The sequence below is a fragment of the Motacilla alba genome, chromosome 18 (genome assembly GCF_015832195.1).
Source record: "Motacilla alba alba isolate MOTALB_02 chromosome 18, Motacilla_alba_V1.0_pri, whole genome shotgun sequence".
Classification (NCBI taxonomy): domain Eukaryota; kingdom Metazoa; phylum Chordata; class Aves; order Passeriformes; family Motacillidae; genus Motacilla; species Motacilla alba.
In genome coordinates this window covers 8687384-8707578 of record NC_052033.1, presented here as the reverse complement: position 1 = coordinate 8707578, position 20195 = coordinate 8687384, and the positions used below count along the sequence as shown (strand labels likewise).

Genomic DNA, 20195 nt, shown 5'->3' with positions numbered 1-20195 from the left:
ACCAAGAGCCAGGTCCATAATGATCCATAATGCTGCATAGTCATCCTTGTGCTATCTATCTTATTTTGTCCATTAAAAAAAAAAATAGAGGAAGGTAGAAGACTGAAATGAGAGCTGGGATTTGTACTTTTGAGGGGAGCTGTGATGCAGTTTTGCTCCATGTGGAATTTTCTGGCCTTCATGAAGGCAGCATCGACAGGTAATATAGGAAGTATTGTATGAACCCAAGGCTGAAACTCACACTTCATTTTCTTTCTTCTACTCACTGTAATTCAGGTGCTGGAATGCAAATCTTTTATTTGTTCTCAGTAGCTCAGGAAGAACCGGGCAATGGGAATCCTCTGAGCTGTGAAAGAAGAGCCTTGACCCGTCACTAAAACCAATTGAATGAAACACACAGTTTGCCCTTTTGGAAACCCTGTTTGGTTGTTGGATCTAAGCTTTTGTACTCTCTGCTGATGGTCATTATGTGTTTGTGTGTTAGAAATTATTGGGAGAATGAGAAAATAAAGCAATAATCAGTCGTGCTTGCCAGATTCTGTAGTTTTAATGTCACTAAGTGCCATGGGAAAATGACATGAAAGCGCTTGTCATCCAGCAGCCCTGAATACAACCTTCCATCTTTCCTTGCCCTAAACCAGTTTTTTTTACAACATTAACTTCTCTTCTGTGTTTAGGCCTCACTTTAAATACCTTAAATATTTTTTCAATAGTAATTACTGGTTTTGCAATTTAAATTTTAAGAAACAAATTGGAATAAAAAGTTTCTTTTGATTTTTTCATTTCTGCCCCCTTTTTTTTTGCATTAAATATTATTCTTAAGACCACTGCATTATCTGTTTTATTTTATTGAACACCTGGAGTGCTTTCTCTTTTCTAAAGTATCTTCATTTCTGTGTGTTATTTATTTAGTGTGAGTTATTGATGATCCAGATTATATCAGGTGGCTGTGGAGCTAACTCAGAATCACAGGAGAATGGGCACACGGCAGGTTTAGTATGGTCAACTAGAGTATACAGAGTTTAAAGAATATAGTAGATAGTAGAATATATACATAAACCTTGTGCATTGATGGATCCCACTGGGAATGCCAGAATTCTTCCCTCATATTGCCCTACTTGCCAGCAGTTGTGCTCACAGCAAGGTGACCACGTGGCTCCAACCGAAGTGACACTGTGAGCTTCCCACAGAGCCAAAATGGTGGCTGCCTCTCGGTGACAGTTGTGACCAGTTGAGGCAGCAAACTGCTCATTACCATCCTTTCAATCGAAGAGTAGAATTAGATGCAATAATTTCCTTGGGTTTAACTTATTGTCTATGGCCTGGATAGAAGAAAATATTAAAGAAGCACTGCTTAGACGGGTTGTCTGTGGTGGCTTTGCTAATCCAGGATTGGGATGTAGGTGTATCAGATGCTGAGGATCAAGGAAGGTGAAGTTGAGGAATATCCCTGCTCTGCTGTTCCACTGTGTAGCTTTAATTTCTGTGTCTGAGGTGCTGGAGACAGCTCAGCCGTGGCAGTGAGGAATTCAGAGTGCCCAGATGGTTATCTGCCTCTCAGGAGAACCCTGCAGTCCATACAGAGCACAAGGCAAAACAACCACCAGAAAAAAAGAAAAAGAGAAATAGAGAATTTCGTTTTCCATGTTGGATAATTAACCATTAACATTCCTTATATGTATTCATTCTGTGAATGAATGTGAGAGACAGAGGAATGGAATATTGTAAAGATTACCAAGTGTCTGGAAAGTGACAGTGTGAATCCTGCAGGAACAGTTTGCCATGAGCTCCCACTAAAGCTGTTCCCTGAAGTACTTTGCTAAAATCTTCCTAGTCAAGCTCCCAGGCCCAGCATGAAATACCACATGTTAGAGGTTTCACTGTTTTGGTAACACCTGGCAGTGTGACATCCTCTCCCTCTCTTCCCACCCCAAAAGTTTTCAAATAAAGGAGAGAGATTTAAAACAAATCTGAGAAACTGTCCACAAGAGCACTTGATTTGTTAGTGAGGAAATTCTCAACTGGCGTTTACCCAGCCTTTGAGCTGCTGGAGAAATCCCTGAGTGTTCCCATTAAAGCATGGCATTATCTGGTTAACAAAGCTGAGAGTTCATAAAGTGTTTAGACTAAAAAAATTTTGTCATAAAAATGTTTCACAATCACAAGCCTGTAAAAATAGTAAAAATTATCGAAACCACTATAAAAGCAATGTTTTAACTTAAAAGTAATGCAGACCTGTTTGATTGAACCACATGCATTTAAAAGTATGTTAGACTGAAATTAGATTACTGACCAACCTGTGAGACCTGTTTGGGCATGGACATTTTTTGTGAGTTTCATTAATGTTTTAATATTTTCTTCCATCTTTTTTTCTGTAATTATACCTTTTTGTGTTTCCCAAGGAATAATTTACAGGCACATGGCATATGTCAAAGAATTCTCTAAGTTTGTCTGAATTCTTTATTTTTATGGAAAGGAATAGAGAAGGTCAAGCTGTGTTGCCATGCAACAAGTTTGTGGTCTTGCTGTCTGGTCTTTCTGCATGCTATAAAAAAATAAAAAACACAGGAGATAAAGTGCTTTCATTGGGTTTCCATTGCTGCAGCAACCACTTCCTCTCTGAGTCTGAACCAATGACAGGAGCATTTGGGGAGTAGAAGGCCCTGGGTGGCAGGAAAGGAAGTGATGATCTCTTTGTAACTGTATTTTTAGACACTGGTGAGGAGAGGTTTTTGTTCAGCTTGTCTGTGTGTGGTTTTTGTTTAGGGTTTTGTCAATTATTGAAGTCTACAGCAGAATGCTTTACATTAATTCTCTGACTTTTTCCAAACCCAGCTTTTTACAGGGTATGTGCACTTTGAGTCCTTGAGCTACATGTTTTCCATTTCAACCACGTGTCCTAGCAGATTCCAGCCTGCAGCACTCACGTAAACAGTGCTCCCATGGCTGTCTCAGAGCACTGTGCTGGTCTGAGGGACTGCAGGAGGAAAACCAGGTTCTCGATACAGAATTCTTATCTATTTATACATTTTGTTGTTATGGCTTTCAGCTCTTTCCCTGGTGGTGCAGTACACCATGAACTCTTATACCCAGAGGATCGGTTCCAAGTGACGCAGCTGGCTCTAGCTAAGGAGGAAGTGGTTAACTGGAGTAGGGAGTGCAGGAAGGCTGTTTGTTCACTTACGTACAAAGCTCTCTGCAGTCAACAGGAGAGGCTTTCCATTGGACTCAATAGGATCTGTTCCAGCTGAAGTGGCCTTTTGGAAACTTCTTTGTACTTGGAAGTTTCCATATCACAAAGGCCATATCACAAAACAAAATTCTCATGGCGGAAAGAAAGATATTCCCACTTAGAGATACTGAGAAAATGATTCATCTGTTACTGGTGGTGTACAAGCTACTTCAGAAGGATGCACAGTCCAGCACAGAACCAGGAGCTGCTCATTCCTCTGCTGTTCCTGCTGATCATTACTTCTGGTTTTGGTATCCAAAGGGGTAAGGCAAGGATACCTGTCCTAGAAGAGTTTTTTAGTTCCCTGGTGCGTGGTCAAGGCTCCCTTAGTCCCACTGGATTCTCTCAGATGCTGATATCTGCACTGATAAATTGCCAGTTTTGCCTTACAGCCTCTGCATAATGAGACTGCAGGTTGCTCTGTGGAATACAGAGATACATATTTGTTGTATAAGCTTGAGAAATTATATCCAATTTTACCCAAACATTATCACCATCTCTAATCTTCCTAAGTGTGATGAACCCATGTCATTCTTCTGTGCTGGTTAGAATCTGCAGGTTTTAATTTCCTGCACCTCCCTCTGCACTGTTTCCAGGTTCTGTCCCTGAGGAGATGCTGTGTTTGTGTAATGTTCTAGGCTTCCCTTACAGAACACTAAAACCAGATAAGCACTGCTGCAATGCCTAATGCTGTGGCCCCATCTGGCAAAAACATCTGGAGAACATACAGCTTCACATTCCTGGATTATGATAAAATTGAATTAAGCCTATAGAGTCCCTTGTCAGGAATTCTTTGCCTTCATCCTCCCTTTAGTCTGCATGTGGTATGGAAAGAATGTCTGCTCTGGAAGCTTTTCAGTCAGGAATGTGGTCCTTCCTGGAAATTTTGCTTATACTTACGTAAGGGCTTCTGTTCTGCGTAGTGCTGGAAGGCAGCAATTCTGCTCAGCTGTACATCATCAGAGAACTTGCCCCTTCAAGGTGGAGAAGTTTGAAATGAAAGGTTGTGTCCTCTAACTCTAGACAAACACATAAGCACCCTGACACCTCCAGGATGTGCACCCCCAGGTGTCACAGCTGCTTTTTGTTCTGCACCAAACCCAGGTTCCTGCCCGAGAGTTTGTTTGGCTGCAGTTTTGATTTTCCATAAGTCAGTAGCAAGCAAACAGATTTCTCCCCTAAATGTCCTCCCAAGATTTATTACAGATTCATGCATGTAACAGAGGCATAGGTACAAAAGTAATAAGTTCCTATGGTAGTGATTCATTTCAGCATGGGGAGATTTTGTTGCAGATATATAGAGTAGGTACTCAAATATCAAAGGTTTGTTCTAATTAACTAAAATGGAAAAATTATATCTTCTTTCAGTGTTAGTTTTGAGACTTCAGTGTATCTCAAAAATCTGGGGAGGAAAGTATGTCTTAATTTCCTTCTTATGCAATTGCTCTCGTGTGCTTCCTTCCATCAGATGACTTCAGATAACCTTAATATTTTCATCATCCTGATCCCTGTGTGAGATGCAGAGATGCAGGAGTGACCTCAACTATTTGCAGTCACTGGATTCTTTATAACATTCTTTTTATCTACAGCATGCAGGAATAAAAACAAGTGCATTTTTAAAATTAAATGGAAGTCAGTTTTATTTTAGAAGATCAGAAAGTAGGATGAAGTATTTCTGATAATAAAATGAAATATTCTGGACTCTGAATATATTTTTATTTCACTGTAAGTAGCAAACAAAATTTCATTTACTTCTGAATAAAATATCAGAAAGCAGATTGGGTTTGTCTTGTTCAGCTTGTTACTACTAAGTACTAAATTCTGATGCTGTTTTATTCATTGTAGATTGTGCATACTAAGAAAGTTCTCATTTTTCCATATTTATAAGCAGAATTATATTGCCTAAAATGCGTTGTAAGGAACTTGCTTGCCAAAAAATGTAATTGCAGAATTATTCCCTGCTGTGAATCTGACAAAGTTTATGGAATCCTTTGTAGTCTCTTTGGTGCCTCTAAACTCAAAGTTTACTCAATTTTTTTTCTGAAAGCATTGAATTCTCTGCACTTGAAAGTTGATGGTGTTGGCGTGAGAGAGATTTTTCAAGTCATAAAAATGAGTAATTACTGAAGAAGAGTAATTAGAGAAAAGGAGCCTGAGGGGAAAGAAGTTCTACTTAAACATTAAGCAAATACCATTAGCCATGCAAAAAGAGAAAATCATTTCTAAAAGCATGAATAGATGCACACGTGTTTGGTCCATTTATAGTTAAAGATAAACCTAACTCTCAAGTCTATTTCTGCACTTCATTGAATTTTGAAAGGGTCAAAGGACATATGAAACTCTAAATACTCCCAGCTTAAACTGAACTGAATTAAAATAACTAAATTTTTAAAACCCTGCACTTCACAGAAGTCAACCTCCCTGTTCAAAGCCAGCTTTGCAGCCCAGCCCTTTGACACATTGTGTGGCTGGCTGGCCATAGCACATCCCAGCTCTGGCCAGCTAAAATATGTTTAATATTCATGGCACGTGAGCCAGGTTCTTCTCCTTCCCCCAACAAATCCTGTTCGTTTTAATGGAAAAACAGGTAACAGCTTTTGCTGTCAGGTTTAATAGAGCAAGCTTCTCCATCACCATCGCTGGGCCATGGAGAATGTTCCATTTCACTGTGAGTGAAATAGAGCCCTGTGCCACCCCATGTGCAGGGCTCGTGCCTGCTGCTGGGAAGAGATTGGTGACAGGGCTCAAGAAGAATGCCCATGCTTTTCCACTCTGACTGTTCTTGGAATATCTGAAATGGAAATAGTGTTTTCCTGGAATATTAGAAAAAGAGTTTATGTCATTGAAAAACCTTTAGTAACCTCTACAAAAATTATGTTGCTGTTTTACTTCATTTTACTGCATTCTAAGTTAAGAGTTTAAGATATTTACTGAACAACTCCTTGAGCTTCAGGCTTTAAATTAACAACCTCATGAATGAATTGTGGCAAACAAATAAAATATGCTTTTGCCTTAGAAAAAGATTCAGTAATGTTTGATAGTTATCAAAGTGATTGTGCACTGTAAAGCAGAGTGAACTGTGCATGAAAAGCAGGAAGCTGGAATCAAGGCAGGGCATGTTTGCAGACAATCAGAGCAGGTACTCATAAACAGGGCTGAGAAGATGTGGAGAGTGGTCAGGGTGCAGCACTGACAGACTGCTCAAGACACACAGTAAATCCCTTTTAGCTGTTCTTTATGTGCACGGAGGAGTTTTGAGACAGCCTCCGGAAATGTATCTGCATTCCTTGCAGGAAATACATGGATCAATCTACATAATAGAATATCATCAGTATTTATGTACAAAGCACATAGTGTACATGCTTGAAGAATGTAACCAGCTGACTCACTGTAAAATATTGTTAATAAAAACTGATTCTTAAAAATTGTATGAGCTTGTACACTCCAGATAAACAGCTGGCTTTTCTCAATGGCACAGCTGGTGTAGAAGCATAAAATGACTACAATTTGAACAGGACATGAGCTATATTTGGCAAACCATTTGCATGAAAGCTGAACATTTGCAACTTAATTTTCATTTATTTTAATTTTCATTGTACACCTATTAAGCAGAGATCTAGACCTGCTCCTATTGGTTTCAGTAGCACTTGTTTAGCTGTAAGCCACTATGTGCCAGGGTATTGTAAATTTATAGTGGTCTATGTTGCTTCAGCTGAAAACACCAGAGGAAGATACTGGCTTTCAACATCCAGTGTGTCATTGCTGAACTGTCATTCACGGGAATTTAGGCAGATAAAGTATCTTAAGGATGTAATTTCTTCCTTGAAAAGGCAAAGCAAACATGAAAGCAGTAAGAATGGCACTTCACAGCATGCAAAAGTCAACTGTTCCCACTGCAACTGTTAGTTTGTGAGGCTACAAAAGCCTGTTCCCATGAATTTGGGCAACAGTAAAGAATACTGCTGATGCAAGTCAGCAGATGTGTAGTGCTTTGTGATTCACAGATGCATGCAGGAATTAGTTGAAAGAAAAATTTCAGACTCAACTCAAAACTCTGACTGGTCAGATTCTTTATATATTACTGCAGGGAGTGACATTTATACCACCAATTAATTTGCATGATTTGCTGGGGCCTCAAATCACTGCAGTGAGTTATGCTAAGACTTAGACTTTATGACCTAGACGTTCGGTGTTATTCCTTGATTGATCTTTTATTTAGATAAAAGCAGATTTCCTTTTGAGGATAATAATTTAGAAGTCTACCTTTGCTCCTGGAGCTACTTTCTCATATTTGTGCCCCAGGGACAGCCATTTAAAATACCTGTTCATAAAAACTTCTTTGCACTTCAGATGTTTCTACGTGACAAAGAGAATGCAGTGAGAAGGTGCCTGGTTTGCTCTAAACATCTTAGCTTAGGAACAAGAAGTCAAACAATGCATTAGTGCAGACTCCACACTGCTGTTTGTGGCCAGGCTAAAGGAGATTTAGGGTCAGGTCAGCCGGCTGGGAATCTCTGCACAGCACTGCACTGGGCTGCAAGAACCACCCCCCTTCTGCCTTCTCTGTTTACTATTCATGCTTTCCTTGCAGAATTTCCCAAGCAGTCAAACCCAGCAGTCCTCTTTTCACAGGACCCGAGCCCACAATGTTATTATTTTACCAGGAAAATCACTATTTTGGAAATATAAACCACTACTTTCACACTGGTAAATTGTGCTACATAAGAGAGACTTCCAAGTTCAAATTTACATTGAATTTATTTTCTTCCTGCTTTCTTTCCTGCCTCTCTAGGAAAAAAGGATTATTTCAGTGGCAAGTTTTCTTACTCTGGTTACAAGTCTGACTGATTTCTCTCCATAGCAATGTCCTGCAGTATAACCTTGAGCTGGTGGTTATCAAGAAATACCCACCTCCATTGCTTGTGAAGTAGTGGCTCTGTGCCCCAACTGAAACCAAACAAAACCAAATTCCTAATTCCAAAAGCAGCCAAGGAGGAGCCAACACAAACCCATCCATACATGAAAAATCAAATACCAGCACACTGCGCATTCCTCTATTCTTGTTAAAACCAATCTAGGAATGTTAATAACAAGGCAAACAAATCACTTTGTCAGAAGCTGGAGCTTGTGTCATGGGAAAGAGTTCCTGAAATTATTGTTAATAGCCATGAATCATCACCTACAGGAGTTTGGGGATCAGAGGGCACAACCTCAGTGCTCCATCAGCCAGGGCTGTAATTGCCCACACGTGAGGGAATGAAATGCATCAGGATTCACCCATTCCAGATGAAATGATGTCTAATAATACTAACATGAAGGATTTATGGTTAGTGAGGGAGATTAGAGAAACCACTTCTCCTTAGGTAATTATCATTAAGAATTAAAAAGAAATTACAGGCGTGTCTTGTGGTAACAACACTGAGCTGGAATCATGGAGGCTAAATTCCCTGCTCTACCACAGTCATATTTTTTAAGGTTGATGTATTAATTTCTGTTTCAATTAATTAAATATAAAATAAGGTTAATACTTTCTTTGCCTGTGTTCAGTATCTAACTGGAAGCTTTTCATATCTATAGCAGTGTAGGGCTTAGGTCTTGATCAGGACCTGAAAACAATGCCCTCAACATCAAAACAAACACAATAGGAAACCTCAGTGTATCCTCCTAAACAAAAATATTTACTCAAGCAAGTACATTTCCAAACAATTTATTCCAGAGGTAAAATATCTCTGTAAAACTGCTGGGAAGAGATTGCTGGGAGTGATGGGCTGTGCACGTTTGGGCAGGTAACTGACCTGGGGACCACCATGTTTGTCTCATGGTGGTCCTTTGAGGAATAATCAGCAATTGTTTTAAATAATTCAAAATGTGGAAAAGGAATAAATAATATTCCAATTAATACTTTGAATAAAAAAAAAATAAAACTCAGTCCTGGAACACATTCACAAGGAGCACACAGAGCATCTTGCAAAGACTAAGACTTAAAAATAGATCAGAAATGTACCAATCAATTTTAAGATTGTTTTCTGTGAATGAGACAGAATGATTCTATAAATCAGAATTCCTTAATAAAATTGCTACTCTTTTTCCATAATCAATGCCCTTGGTTTGAGTGTAGCTGGACAGATATAACTGATCATGAAGCTGATTCATTGTATTGTATCTTGCTAGAAATAAATTGAGATCAATGGCAAAACACCTATTGCCATCAGTGGAGGCAGGGTTGAACCTTCAGAGCTGCCTTTGTGCATGAGGACAGATCTATTTCATTTTAGTTGTTGCTGCTTTTTTTCTTTTTTTCTGTTTTACCTTTACAGTTTTCTGAGAACAGGACTAGAAGCCAGTGGCGTGTTTTAGCATGAACTTGAGAAATACTTTCCACTGTCAAAATGCAGCTCACCAAACAATCATTACCTTGAGCAGGCAGAAAAGACACTCAGTGTCTTTTGGATTCCAGCTCCTCTCTGCAGGAAGGGATCTCACTACAGGCTTAGAACAAAAAACGGAACAAATTGAAATGGCAGCACCATCCCTGATGGTTTAGTCTAGTTACAGAGAAGTAAATGTAGATGAAAGTGTTCAACCATTCTTTTGAATATGAGAATTATGTAAGACGAAGTCAGTGATAAATCTGTTACATTTTCTGTGAGCATTCAGATAAGAACTTCAAGGAGTCATATGAAAATTTCAGATATGAGATCATTTTAGCATAATTTCTCCTTTGAGAGAGTTTTATTTTTTATATTCCACCTCAAGTTTGAAAGTTTGTACTCTGAGACTTGCATTAAATCAAAACCTGAGCAATAGGCAGTCAGGCTGAAAAATTTCAGACATGTTTGTACAAAGATTTCTTGTGCAGCTCCTGCTGGAGGTGGTGGGAGCTCTACAAATGAAAGACAGGTGGGGTGGACCCCTTTTAAAATTTTTTTCATGTTTTCTTTTTTTCCCCCCTCCCATCTGAGGGATAAAAATGCTTCTGGTCTCACTTATAATTTTAAACAAAATCAGATTGTCCATCCTTATGCTGTTGCTAGCATGAACCTTGTTTCTTGTATGACTAAATCCCAACAGCAAACACCATCTGCCTGTTGAAGGAGCAGGCAAGTCACCACTGAGACAAAGTCTCACTCATTAGGGCTTGGGAAACATCAGGGCTGTTTTTCCACATTCTGTGCATTTGTTTATTGAAGTTCTTGCTCTGATAGTGAATAAATTTTCCCCTATTAAACTGAAGAATTTACAAAGAGTTTTGCTCCAGATCCAAATTCATATAAGGTGCCATTGTGTGAAATTTTACTGAATTCCTTGAAACAGTAGATGGTCTTGGAAAATTATCCTACAGCTAAGAACACAGAAATTCAGACTGTGATAGAGCAACATAAATAGTAGTGGCACATCAGTTTACCCTTGCAGGAATAATGTGTATCAATTACTGTTGTGAAACGATTCTTAAGTGCTATTTCTCCACAACATCCATAGGAACTAAGAAAAAGCTGTGACTTTTTATTCAGGCATTTAAATTCCAGCAAGTTCTAAAAGGCACATCTTTGCCTTGGATTTTATTCATGTAAATAGAAACACACACTTGAAAAAAATGCTATTTTATCTGAAATAATAGTTGTGCAGTCTCTGATTTAGAAAAGTACTATTACTTTGGAAGTTAACATTTTCCATTCTGCTCTAGAATGATTTTAACATTTTGTACAGCAGGTAGAAACGAATGGCACACCAAAGGGCTAAGTTAGCTACTTTAAAGTACATGTACAAACATGTTTCCTTTGCTGAATGCAGCTGCTTTCCAGCAGGACTGCCCGGCCACTCCAGTCGTTATGAAAGGTCACAGAATGGGCTGGGTTGGAAGGGACCTCAAAGCTCCTCTCGTTCCAACCCCTGCCGTGGGCAAGGATGTCACTCCCTGGACCAGGCTGCTCAGGGCCCCGTTCAAGCTGGCTTTGAAGGTGGATATTTCCACTGGACTGGTGTCAGATCCACAGCTATGGAAAGTCATCGCCTGCAGAAGGCGAGGAGCAGTGGGGTTCCTGCAGGAGAGCTGTCCAGCAGTGGTGCCTTCTGTTCCCTTCAGCATCTTCCAAATGGGAGACACCACGCTGGGCTGCCTGGATACCTTCTGTGAGATCGTGGGTATGATTGGAACATGTGTGATTTTGAGCCTCAGCAGAGAAAAACCTTCCTTTAGGCACTGACTGTGCAGTATCTGGAAAGCAGTCGCTTTGACAGCAGTGACCCTCATTTGCAGAGTGCAGTGGGCACAAGGCTTAGCCCCCTTAAACTTCTGCTCAGATTCGTTCACAGTCTTTGAGATTTGATATCTTGCAAGCATTTTATGGTGGGGTGGGTCCATGAAAGAGCAACCTGTTAACAAAAGGTGGTGTTGTGGGGATATCTCAGGTTCATGTTGCTGGAGCAAATGAAGGCATCAGTACTACCCCACATTTGGTTGTCAGTGGGAAAGTACATTCATCTTGATATTTCTGAGCCAACATCTCCAAGAGAAACTGAGGTGTTTGTATTTGACCATTAAAACTGAGAGCAAAATTGCAAAGGACTACGTGGACATAGGAAATTGATATGTGCAATTATGAAACACTTTCCAGAGGTGTCCATGGCAACTAAAATTCATAACTTTATGGGATAACAAAAATCCCAATAGAGATCACGATCGAAATATTGACTTTATGTCAAACTGTAATTCCTCTCTCTACTCCTCATCTAACCTTTTCATATTCCACAGGGTACAAATTACTGACCTCTTCCTTTCCATTAGAAGATAAGGACCTTATCACCTTTTCTCTTTTCTGCCATCCTTATCACTCTACAGGCAGGAAGTCTGTGCTCCCCGGTGGTCTAATTGATACATATCTAATTAAAGGCAAAGCATTTTTTCTCAGCTTGTATTCAGCTTTTAAGTGTGTTGCTTTGATTTCAGACCTGAAGAACAGCTTTGTGTGCCTGAAATTTACTCTTTTTCAAACTGTACTAATTGGTCAAATCAAATGTACTACAAACTTTGCCTTCACTGTGCACCAAAACATTCATTTTTGTTAGAGAAAAAGAGAAAACAATTTGTCATGGGTCTAGTTAAAAGCTATGTGTGAGGTCTGCTGCTCTTCAGAACCTTTGAGATTAGGACAAAATATTCAAATATGATGAGACAGAGAAAAAGGATTCAGTAGAGACAAAGGTAGAGAAGTGGATTAGCAAGTAAAACAATGTTAGGACTTACTCTCTTTAATCAAGATGCAAGTTCCAAATTTCTTACCTTCTTGTGGCCTGTTGCTGTTGGGGAAAAAATCGGGATTATGCAAAATTGAGGAACTAATATAGGGTGCCCTCCATCCTCCTATTCCTTATCATTTTGTTTAGTAAGACTGTCTTGTTGCTAGTTGCTAACAAGGTTTGTGATGGTTTGGGGTTTTTTTCTGAGCTAATTGCTCTTTTGATTTGAGCTCTTAGAAGTATGTGATAGGATTGTTGTTATAATAGGCAATAACCACAAGAATCTCATCGAGTTTTCTGAGGACAGACTGTCACAAGCCTTTTGTTTGCTTGTGCTGAGCTGGTACTTGGCAGCTTGTGTGGTAGCTCAGCCATTCTCTAAATTAACAGGTTGTTCTTTGTATTTGAAGGGGGGATTGATGTGATTGAAGTGATTAGCATGTATATGCCTAAACAAATTGCTCTGAGGGAGAGAGGGGTCCAATCAAGAAAACTGGATAGGTCCAAAGACCTATCAGGGTTGGAAGAACCCTGGTATGTTCAAAAGTGTGCAAAGGACTTGAGAATAAAATTTCAGACTAGAATATGATTGGGAAAGTGCAATTTTACTCTAAAACCTTTGTTAATGAAAGTTCAACAATGTATTTTTGTTAGATTTCTTTGGAGGCAAAAGCCCTGGCGCAGCTACAAGACATAGTGTGAAAAAAATTAAGTGCAACAATTTATGTTTTGGTGATAGCAAAGTTGGGCCAATCCTCACAGTGTTTGGCTTCCTAAGTTACTTGAGAGTCTATAGAAAAATTATCATTAAAGTGCTTAAATGCATTTCAATAATATTGCCAAGTGACTCAAACTTCTTTTTCCAAAGGACTTGGAGCCTTCATGTTTTTTTCTTTAGGGCTGGTGCTCTGTGTGGACCAGCCATAGTTATTCCAAATCTTATTGAAGGGCTTCGTTGTGTTGGCAGGGCAGGAGAACCCTGTGTCCTACAGAATTTTAGAGTTCACCTGCTGGGTAAAGTCCCTTTACATTTCAGCATGTGGAAGCATTAGATTAACTGTTTACTTAGTCTTAACTAATACACTTACAAATACAAAGTCTAATAATAGAGGACTGGCCTAATTCTTTACATTTATATGCACACAGGTTTTGTTATTTTTCCCACAAGTGATGCCATGGCCTTCATGAGACAATGGGAGGACCCCAAAAATACTGGTTTTCACCTTCAAACTACCTTTTATTTACACATAGCAGTATATCATTGACTAAGATTGGCTTTTGAATACATATGTAACATAAAACTAATATATTTTTTTCTGGGTTTTGCCTTGCAGTACAGAATTGGACAGCTGTACATGATCAGCAAGCACAGCCATGAGCAGAGTGACCGAGGGGAGGGTGTGGAAGTGGTGCAGAATGAACCCTATGAAGATCCCAACCATGGCAATGGTCAGCTAACAGAAAAACGAGTCTATCTCAACAGGCAAGTGCAGTAGAACTGCTTCTCCCAGCATGGACTGGAAGAAAAATCTGCAAGGAAGGCTGGCAACAGCCTTTCTGTTTCAAAAGAAAATGTTCCAAAAGAATGTTTCAAAAGAAGATGTTCCCATGAATACATGCTGCTTCCTGGCAGCCATGGGGAGGTGGGACAGATCAGTGGCTTGAAATAGAGGAATTACCTACTATTCCTTCTAGAGCATCTTCTCCATGAGAAGGAATTATAACTTGGAGTTAAGGATACACTGAAAATCAGAACTTTTGTTTTCTTTTACACTTAATTGTTTGTCATCCTGTTTTCCAAAATCGTTGGGGAGGGGGAGACAAAAAACTAAACAACAAAATCAGCAAAGACCTGCCCTCCAAGAAAAACAAAACTGAACCATTAAAAAGGTTTCATTTTCTCTCACCTCATAATCATGTCACAAAGCCAGCATTTTTGCTGACTGTATTCTGCCTCAGCAAAGTTAATTGACATTATGAATGACCATTGTACAATGTCAGCCTTCTGGATCATTAGGCTTAAAGACATGGTGGAAAATTTGGGGGTTTTCTCCCTGAAGTTCCATCACGTTTTAGAGTGAAGTGTTTGTCTTCCTTTGCTGAAATGATACTGCTGAGGATCAATGTCTCCACACTCACTGGCTGGAGATATATAAATATATATATATATTTGTGCAATATGAGAGATATTGCACAATCTGTTCCCATTTTTACTACTGCTGATTTAATTGAATACTGCTGCTTTTCCTGAAGTTCTTCTTTTCCCCTGGGCCTGTTTCATTGTATTAAACTTATGCTCTGCAGCATTTTTGAAGTGGGCATACAAACATTGAGGCTATTGCTTCTATATTACAAGTTCCTCCTGCACTGCAAACCTGACATATCTAATCTTAATTCAGCCCAAATTGAATCACCAGTGCTGCTGCACACACACACACACGAGAGTTCAATAATCTATATCTTGCCAACATTTAATATTATTGTGATTTTAAGTGTTCTCTCACAGGCTCGATACAGGACTTGGGAAAAATCAATATATGTGTTCCCATAGTAGAGCTCCCACAAGTTGTGGGTTTTTAAAAAACGTTTCTGGATATTCCTTTCCTGCATGTTAAAAACAAGGCTTTGAGCATGGAAGAGCATATTCAGAATTGTCACTTCAGGGCAATTCAGAATGACTACAAGAGCCTAGAAGCCACGTACAAACCATACTTGGGAAGCGCTTGATTCTTGGTAGGGCAGGCGATGGAACACAGGATTTCTTAGCCAAAGATGGGTACAAACTTTGACAAAGCAGATCTTTGTGCCTACAACAACTCAGGACAGTTACCTAAAGCTGTGGTGGATGTTTGAAGTCAGGTTCACTGAGTTTAATGATAATTCTGAATCCTCCATCACCAGATTTGCTATTTGAATCTGGGCGTGGTGTCACAATGCCACCAGATATTGCAGTACTGTTGGAGCTTTGTGGAAAGGATCAGGAGGTTTTCAGGCTGCTGTGGATTTTGCTGGGAGGCCAGGATGTCTCTGGAGGTTTTCACTCAAGGAGATGTGCTCCCTTACAGGATGTGCTGGAAACTTCTCCTCTGCCTGCCTTGCTGAGGAACACAACTTCCACCAGCACAGTTCTCCCCCTCAGCTTTTCTTCTTCCTGGGTCCACTGCCCTAACAAACTTTGCTTTGCTCTATTTTGATCTGAACTGATATCTCTTAAAGAAATTTGAGACTGAACTTCATCTGGATGGAGGAGAAATAAGGAAATAAGGAAAAGAAAAAAAATCTAATGTGATCCTCTTACCTGTGCTGCTGAAATAGAGATATTATCTTTTCTTGGAGTGGACCTTGGAAGAATTCATGTGTGTCTGTGACTGGGACTTGCTAGCAATTCTGAGTATAATCTGTGTTTTGCTCATAAAGTTATTTTTTTCAGGATGTTCTGTACTGGTGAAGATAGGTAGACAGGCAAAAAACAACAATAACCAAAAAAAGTGCAAAATGAGCAGATGTATATTTTCTAGTGTCAGTATAACCTTAGTTATATTTAGAATTGTTTATTGCCTCTTCTCTCCTGCTGGAGCAATGTTTTCAGAAGCTGAAAGTCTGCATCCTCTGGTATTTATAATTTAGGCATCAGAGCAAAGTTTAGCAGGGGTAAGGGAAACATTCGTAAAAACACTGACAGAGGCTGACAAAATAAACAGAAGATCTGATACAGGGAAGTCTATTATGCAGGATGTAAAATACTGCTTAAAATCTGTACACAAGAAAGGTTTATGTAAAGAAAATAATCCAGTTTTGAGCAATGTCATCAAAGAGCAAAAGTCAATGCACTTGGCTTTGAATCTGTAGATAAAGTACTAACATCTGCATTTTGCCTCTGGACAAATAAAATATTTATATGTAGCCAGATCATGGTTAAATAAGCCTTAATGATCCCAAATGTATTTTCTTCAGAATTTTGCTAATATGGAAAGTTAATTTACTTTCTGCACACAGTTATCTAAACAGAGCTATTTCAAACATTTACACTTGGGAAACTGAGGTTTGGAAGCATCTCCTGCAGTTCAGCATAGATTCAGTCTTGGCCTGGGTGCTCTGCTCAATGCTTTGCCAGACCAACACCATTTGAACCGAGTCCCCCAAGCACAGGGATATTTGTGGTATCCAAGGTCTGCTGTCCTTGGAATAACTAGTTCTGCATCTTTTGTTCCTGGCAGCCTCAGTGCTTATAACTGAAGTCATTAAGAGAGGGTTGAAAGATGAATTATAGTGAACTTGCCTTTTTGAATATTTCTTTGTTCATCAGTTTTTGGTACCCTGTGTGACCAGAGTGCTGGAAATGAGAGATTCAAGAGCTGGGGTAAAAAAACTGCTGCCACCCTTCCATGGTATTATTCAATTACCCTTTAATGATCCCTTCAAATGGTGAATCTGTATCTTTGATTTCTGAATCTGCTGCCTTTGCACCACTGCACTGGTGAGTTTTCTTGACAGAATGAGCTCTGAGCTGTAATGTCAGTTCCATTAATTCTCTTCACTTTTATTATTTACTTTTCCCATCAGCAAAATGGGACTAATGCTGCCTACCAGCCTCACGAGGTGTTTTGAGTGATCTGGTAATTTTAATATAAAAGCTTCCTACTCAGGAATTGGTGTTGGTAGTGTGGGAACAGCTGCGTGCCAGGTGAGCTGAGCACGAGGGTTTCAGTGTTGGCAGAGAACATGAAGGAAGAAAAAAGAATCTGTAAGAAGAAATAATGTACTCAGGATCGAAGTGGACTAAAATCCCACATTTCCTCCTGACCTCTTGTTAGAGAGTGCCTCCCTGTGGCTGAGCACACGGTGCCACCGGGACACTTTGTTCAGCCTCACCTGTTGAGTGTGGCCGAAGGTTCCAGGCCATGAACTCCCGAAATGAGCAGCCTCAGTTCAACCCACTCCAAGGTTGTTGCTCTGGCCCCAATCTGCTCCCTCTGAGAGGGGAGCACAGCTGAGGCAGAAAATGGAAATGCTCCTGAGAAGTCTGGGTGTTGCTGTCTCCCTCAAACACCTCAAAAATGATGGGCACATTTGGAAGTATCTTTATTTCTACAATACACATAGAAATAGTCATAGCATAGTCTAAGTCATAATATATTCTAATAATATAAGTCATAAGAGATTCTAATTTTATATTTTCTTTTTACTTTCAGCAAGCTGCCTAGCTGGGCTAGAGCAGTTGTTCCCAAAATATTTTACGTCACAGAGAAGGCCTGGAATTATTATCCTTACACAATCACAGGTAAGGAATGTGGCAGAAATGATTGCTGCTTTGTGGTTTGGGGATGGTTTAGTTTATCTTCAGAAGCTCCAAGTTATATATCAAACTACAAGCACCAAGTCTCTTTAACAACTCCTCTTGAACTGGATATATTTTTCACCTTATATTTACTGGTATCAGGAAATGAAGATTATAAAGTAAGGATAGGTAAAAACTGGAGTAGGATAGGTAAAAACTGGAGTGTTGTGTCTGTGCAATTTCTTGCTTGCAAAGAAAACATCGGGTGCTTGGATTCTGTCAGACTTGTGTCCTTTATTGTCCCTTAGACTTTAGTCAAATATGAATCTGCAGACTATCTGACACAATCATTTTTATTATTAATGTGTGTTTACTGTAAGGATCTTGCATCATTGTTTTATTTCATGTTTCTCTTTTTTTTCTTTTCCCTCTTCTTTCTTTTTTTTTTTTTTTTACAAATGGACAATTGGAAATCAGAATACACAGTAAGTTCTTCTTCCTATTTTTATTCCAAAAATAGAAAATTGATGTAAAATATAGTAGTGGAATCCAACCTGATCCCTTCTTAATATATCTTATTTATAATGCATTCAATAGTGAAACCTTATTTTAGTTATTTGTTTAAGCAATTTAAAGGGAAATTTGAAGTAATTCTAAGGGGATCCTATAAATTATTTTTCTTTATCACTTCAAAATAATTTGATATGTTTTTACTTACTGACTCTAAGAAAGAACCTTCTATTAAAAAGGGTGAGGCTTTTAAGGTTCCAGTTGTTACATGGAGACATAAGAACAGATTTTATTTATTGGTTTATTAATTTATAAAATGCTCATCTCTGGTATAGTATCTGGGAAACTGTACAATCTGTAGACAAAATTAAAGATAATCTGGGCACAGTGCCCAGAAAAATCATCTATTCCCTCTCGCATATCTAAGGCAAAATATAGCACATAAATCATGAGAAAAATTGTTTAAATATGCTGGCCTCAATAATAGCAATAAGTTTCCAGCAGCCTTTGGAAGGTGAGGAGTGGGTGGTGAGAAGGTTCCAGGTGAAGGGACCTTTCAGAAACTCCTCCTTTGATTTAGCTTGATCTTCTGACTGCAGATAAAACATAATGCAGATGTTTCTTTTAATTCTGCAGTGCTCAAAATGTTTGTGCAGATTTTTTAAAAGCCCATAAAGCACAAAGAGAAAAAAAAAATTAGTGTGATTAAAAAAAAAAGGGGGATTTAAAGGCTCAGATCTGAAAGCTAGAGGCCAAGAGTTGCAACTGTGAAAGCCAAGTTTGAAAACCCAAAGCAACAAACTGTGCTTTCCAATATGTGCCACAGGTACTTAGAATATTCATTTGATTGGCAGAGGAAACACAAATGTCCCAGAATGGACAGCAGTGACGAGGGACAGATTCTCAGCTGGTTTTGCCAGAAGAAACTTTTGGTAGGGAGTGTCAGAGTTCACATTAATTAAGGCTTACCTTTGATAGCACATTTAGTTTTAGGCTGGGAAGTTAACATTTGCTGTGTTGCACTGATATCTCTCCATGGTAATTTTTTTCTTTAACTGAATGTAAATTTGAATCTTTTAATGTGATTTTTTTTCTTTAACTGAGAGAGACAAGTGGGGATGATGCAAAGGGTGGTGGCAGACAGAAATATGTGTCTAAATTTGAAATGCAATACATTATTAAAGCCAAACAGCAGTGCTGTACTCAGAGAATCTGATTCAGGAGGTGATCTCTGTCTGATCTGGTGAAACAACACCTGATGCAGGTTGGAGGAAGGTACAGCTACAGAAATGTTCAAGAGCATCAGCAGAAGTGATTGCAGCATTGAAGAGACATCTAAAGAAAAATTAAATCAGTCAGAAATCTAGAAGGTAGGCAAAACAGCCACTAAGTGACAGTGTATTTGCCTGGGGGATCTGGGGACTAATTACCCATGGTGCAAGGAAACAGAACTAAAAGTACTGGGAACAGAACTAAAAGTACTGGGGGGAGATAAGGGAAACTGTACTTCAGACAAAAATCAAAAATATGTATTAATGGAGCTGATAGGCTATGAATTTATCTTCATGGAAAACAGAGACAGTGCCTTTGCCTCCAACTGTAGAATCTAGAACAAAAATGTTAAACATACCACTGGGAATAATTGCTATCCTTGTCTGGAATATTTCTCTAAATTTGATCTTCTGTATTCATTAGAGAATTCTGAAAGAAAGAATAAGCCCACAGACATTGCCCAAAATATGTAAGATAGCTTGGAAACTCTCTTCTTAAAGATCATAAATTATTTCTGAAGGGTCTGTGGGAAATGGTGAGAGTCAAATAAGCCTCATTTCAAGGAAAACTCGTTCTAAAGGCAGGCCAATAACTGGATAAATAAAGCATAATCTTATCGAGTCAAGTACGTACTGCTCTGTGGTATGTTCACACCTTATTAACCTT

The 20195-nt window shown here is 39.1% G+C and overlaps 1 protein-coding gene across 4 annotated transcripts in view; it reads left to right on the top strand.

Annotated features, from left to right (window-relative positions):
* The window catches only part of PITPNC1 (phosphatidylinositol transfer protein cytoplasmic 1), a 75129-nt gene that overhangs the window by 22413 nt on the left and 32521 nt on the right, over positions 1–20195 (top strand). For 3 of the 4 annotated variants that reach the window (XR_005259334.1, XM_038156974.1, XM_038156976.1), the window contains exons 2-4: positions 13804–13952; positions 17662–17750; positions 18225–18232. Coding sequence is in view for 3 of the 4 variants with exons in the window: in XM_038156974.1 (XP_038012902.1) it covers positions 13804–13952; positions 17662–17750; positions 18225–18232 (246 nt within the window). In the remaining variant the exon portion in view is untranslated. The remainder of the gene's footprint in view (positions 1–13803; positions 13953–17661; positions 17751–18224; positions 18233–20195) is intronic. The other variant, XM_038156975.1, reaches the window with a different exon arrangement.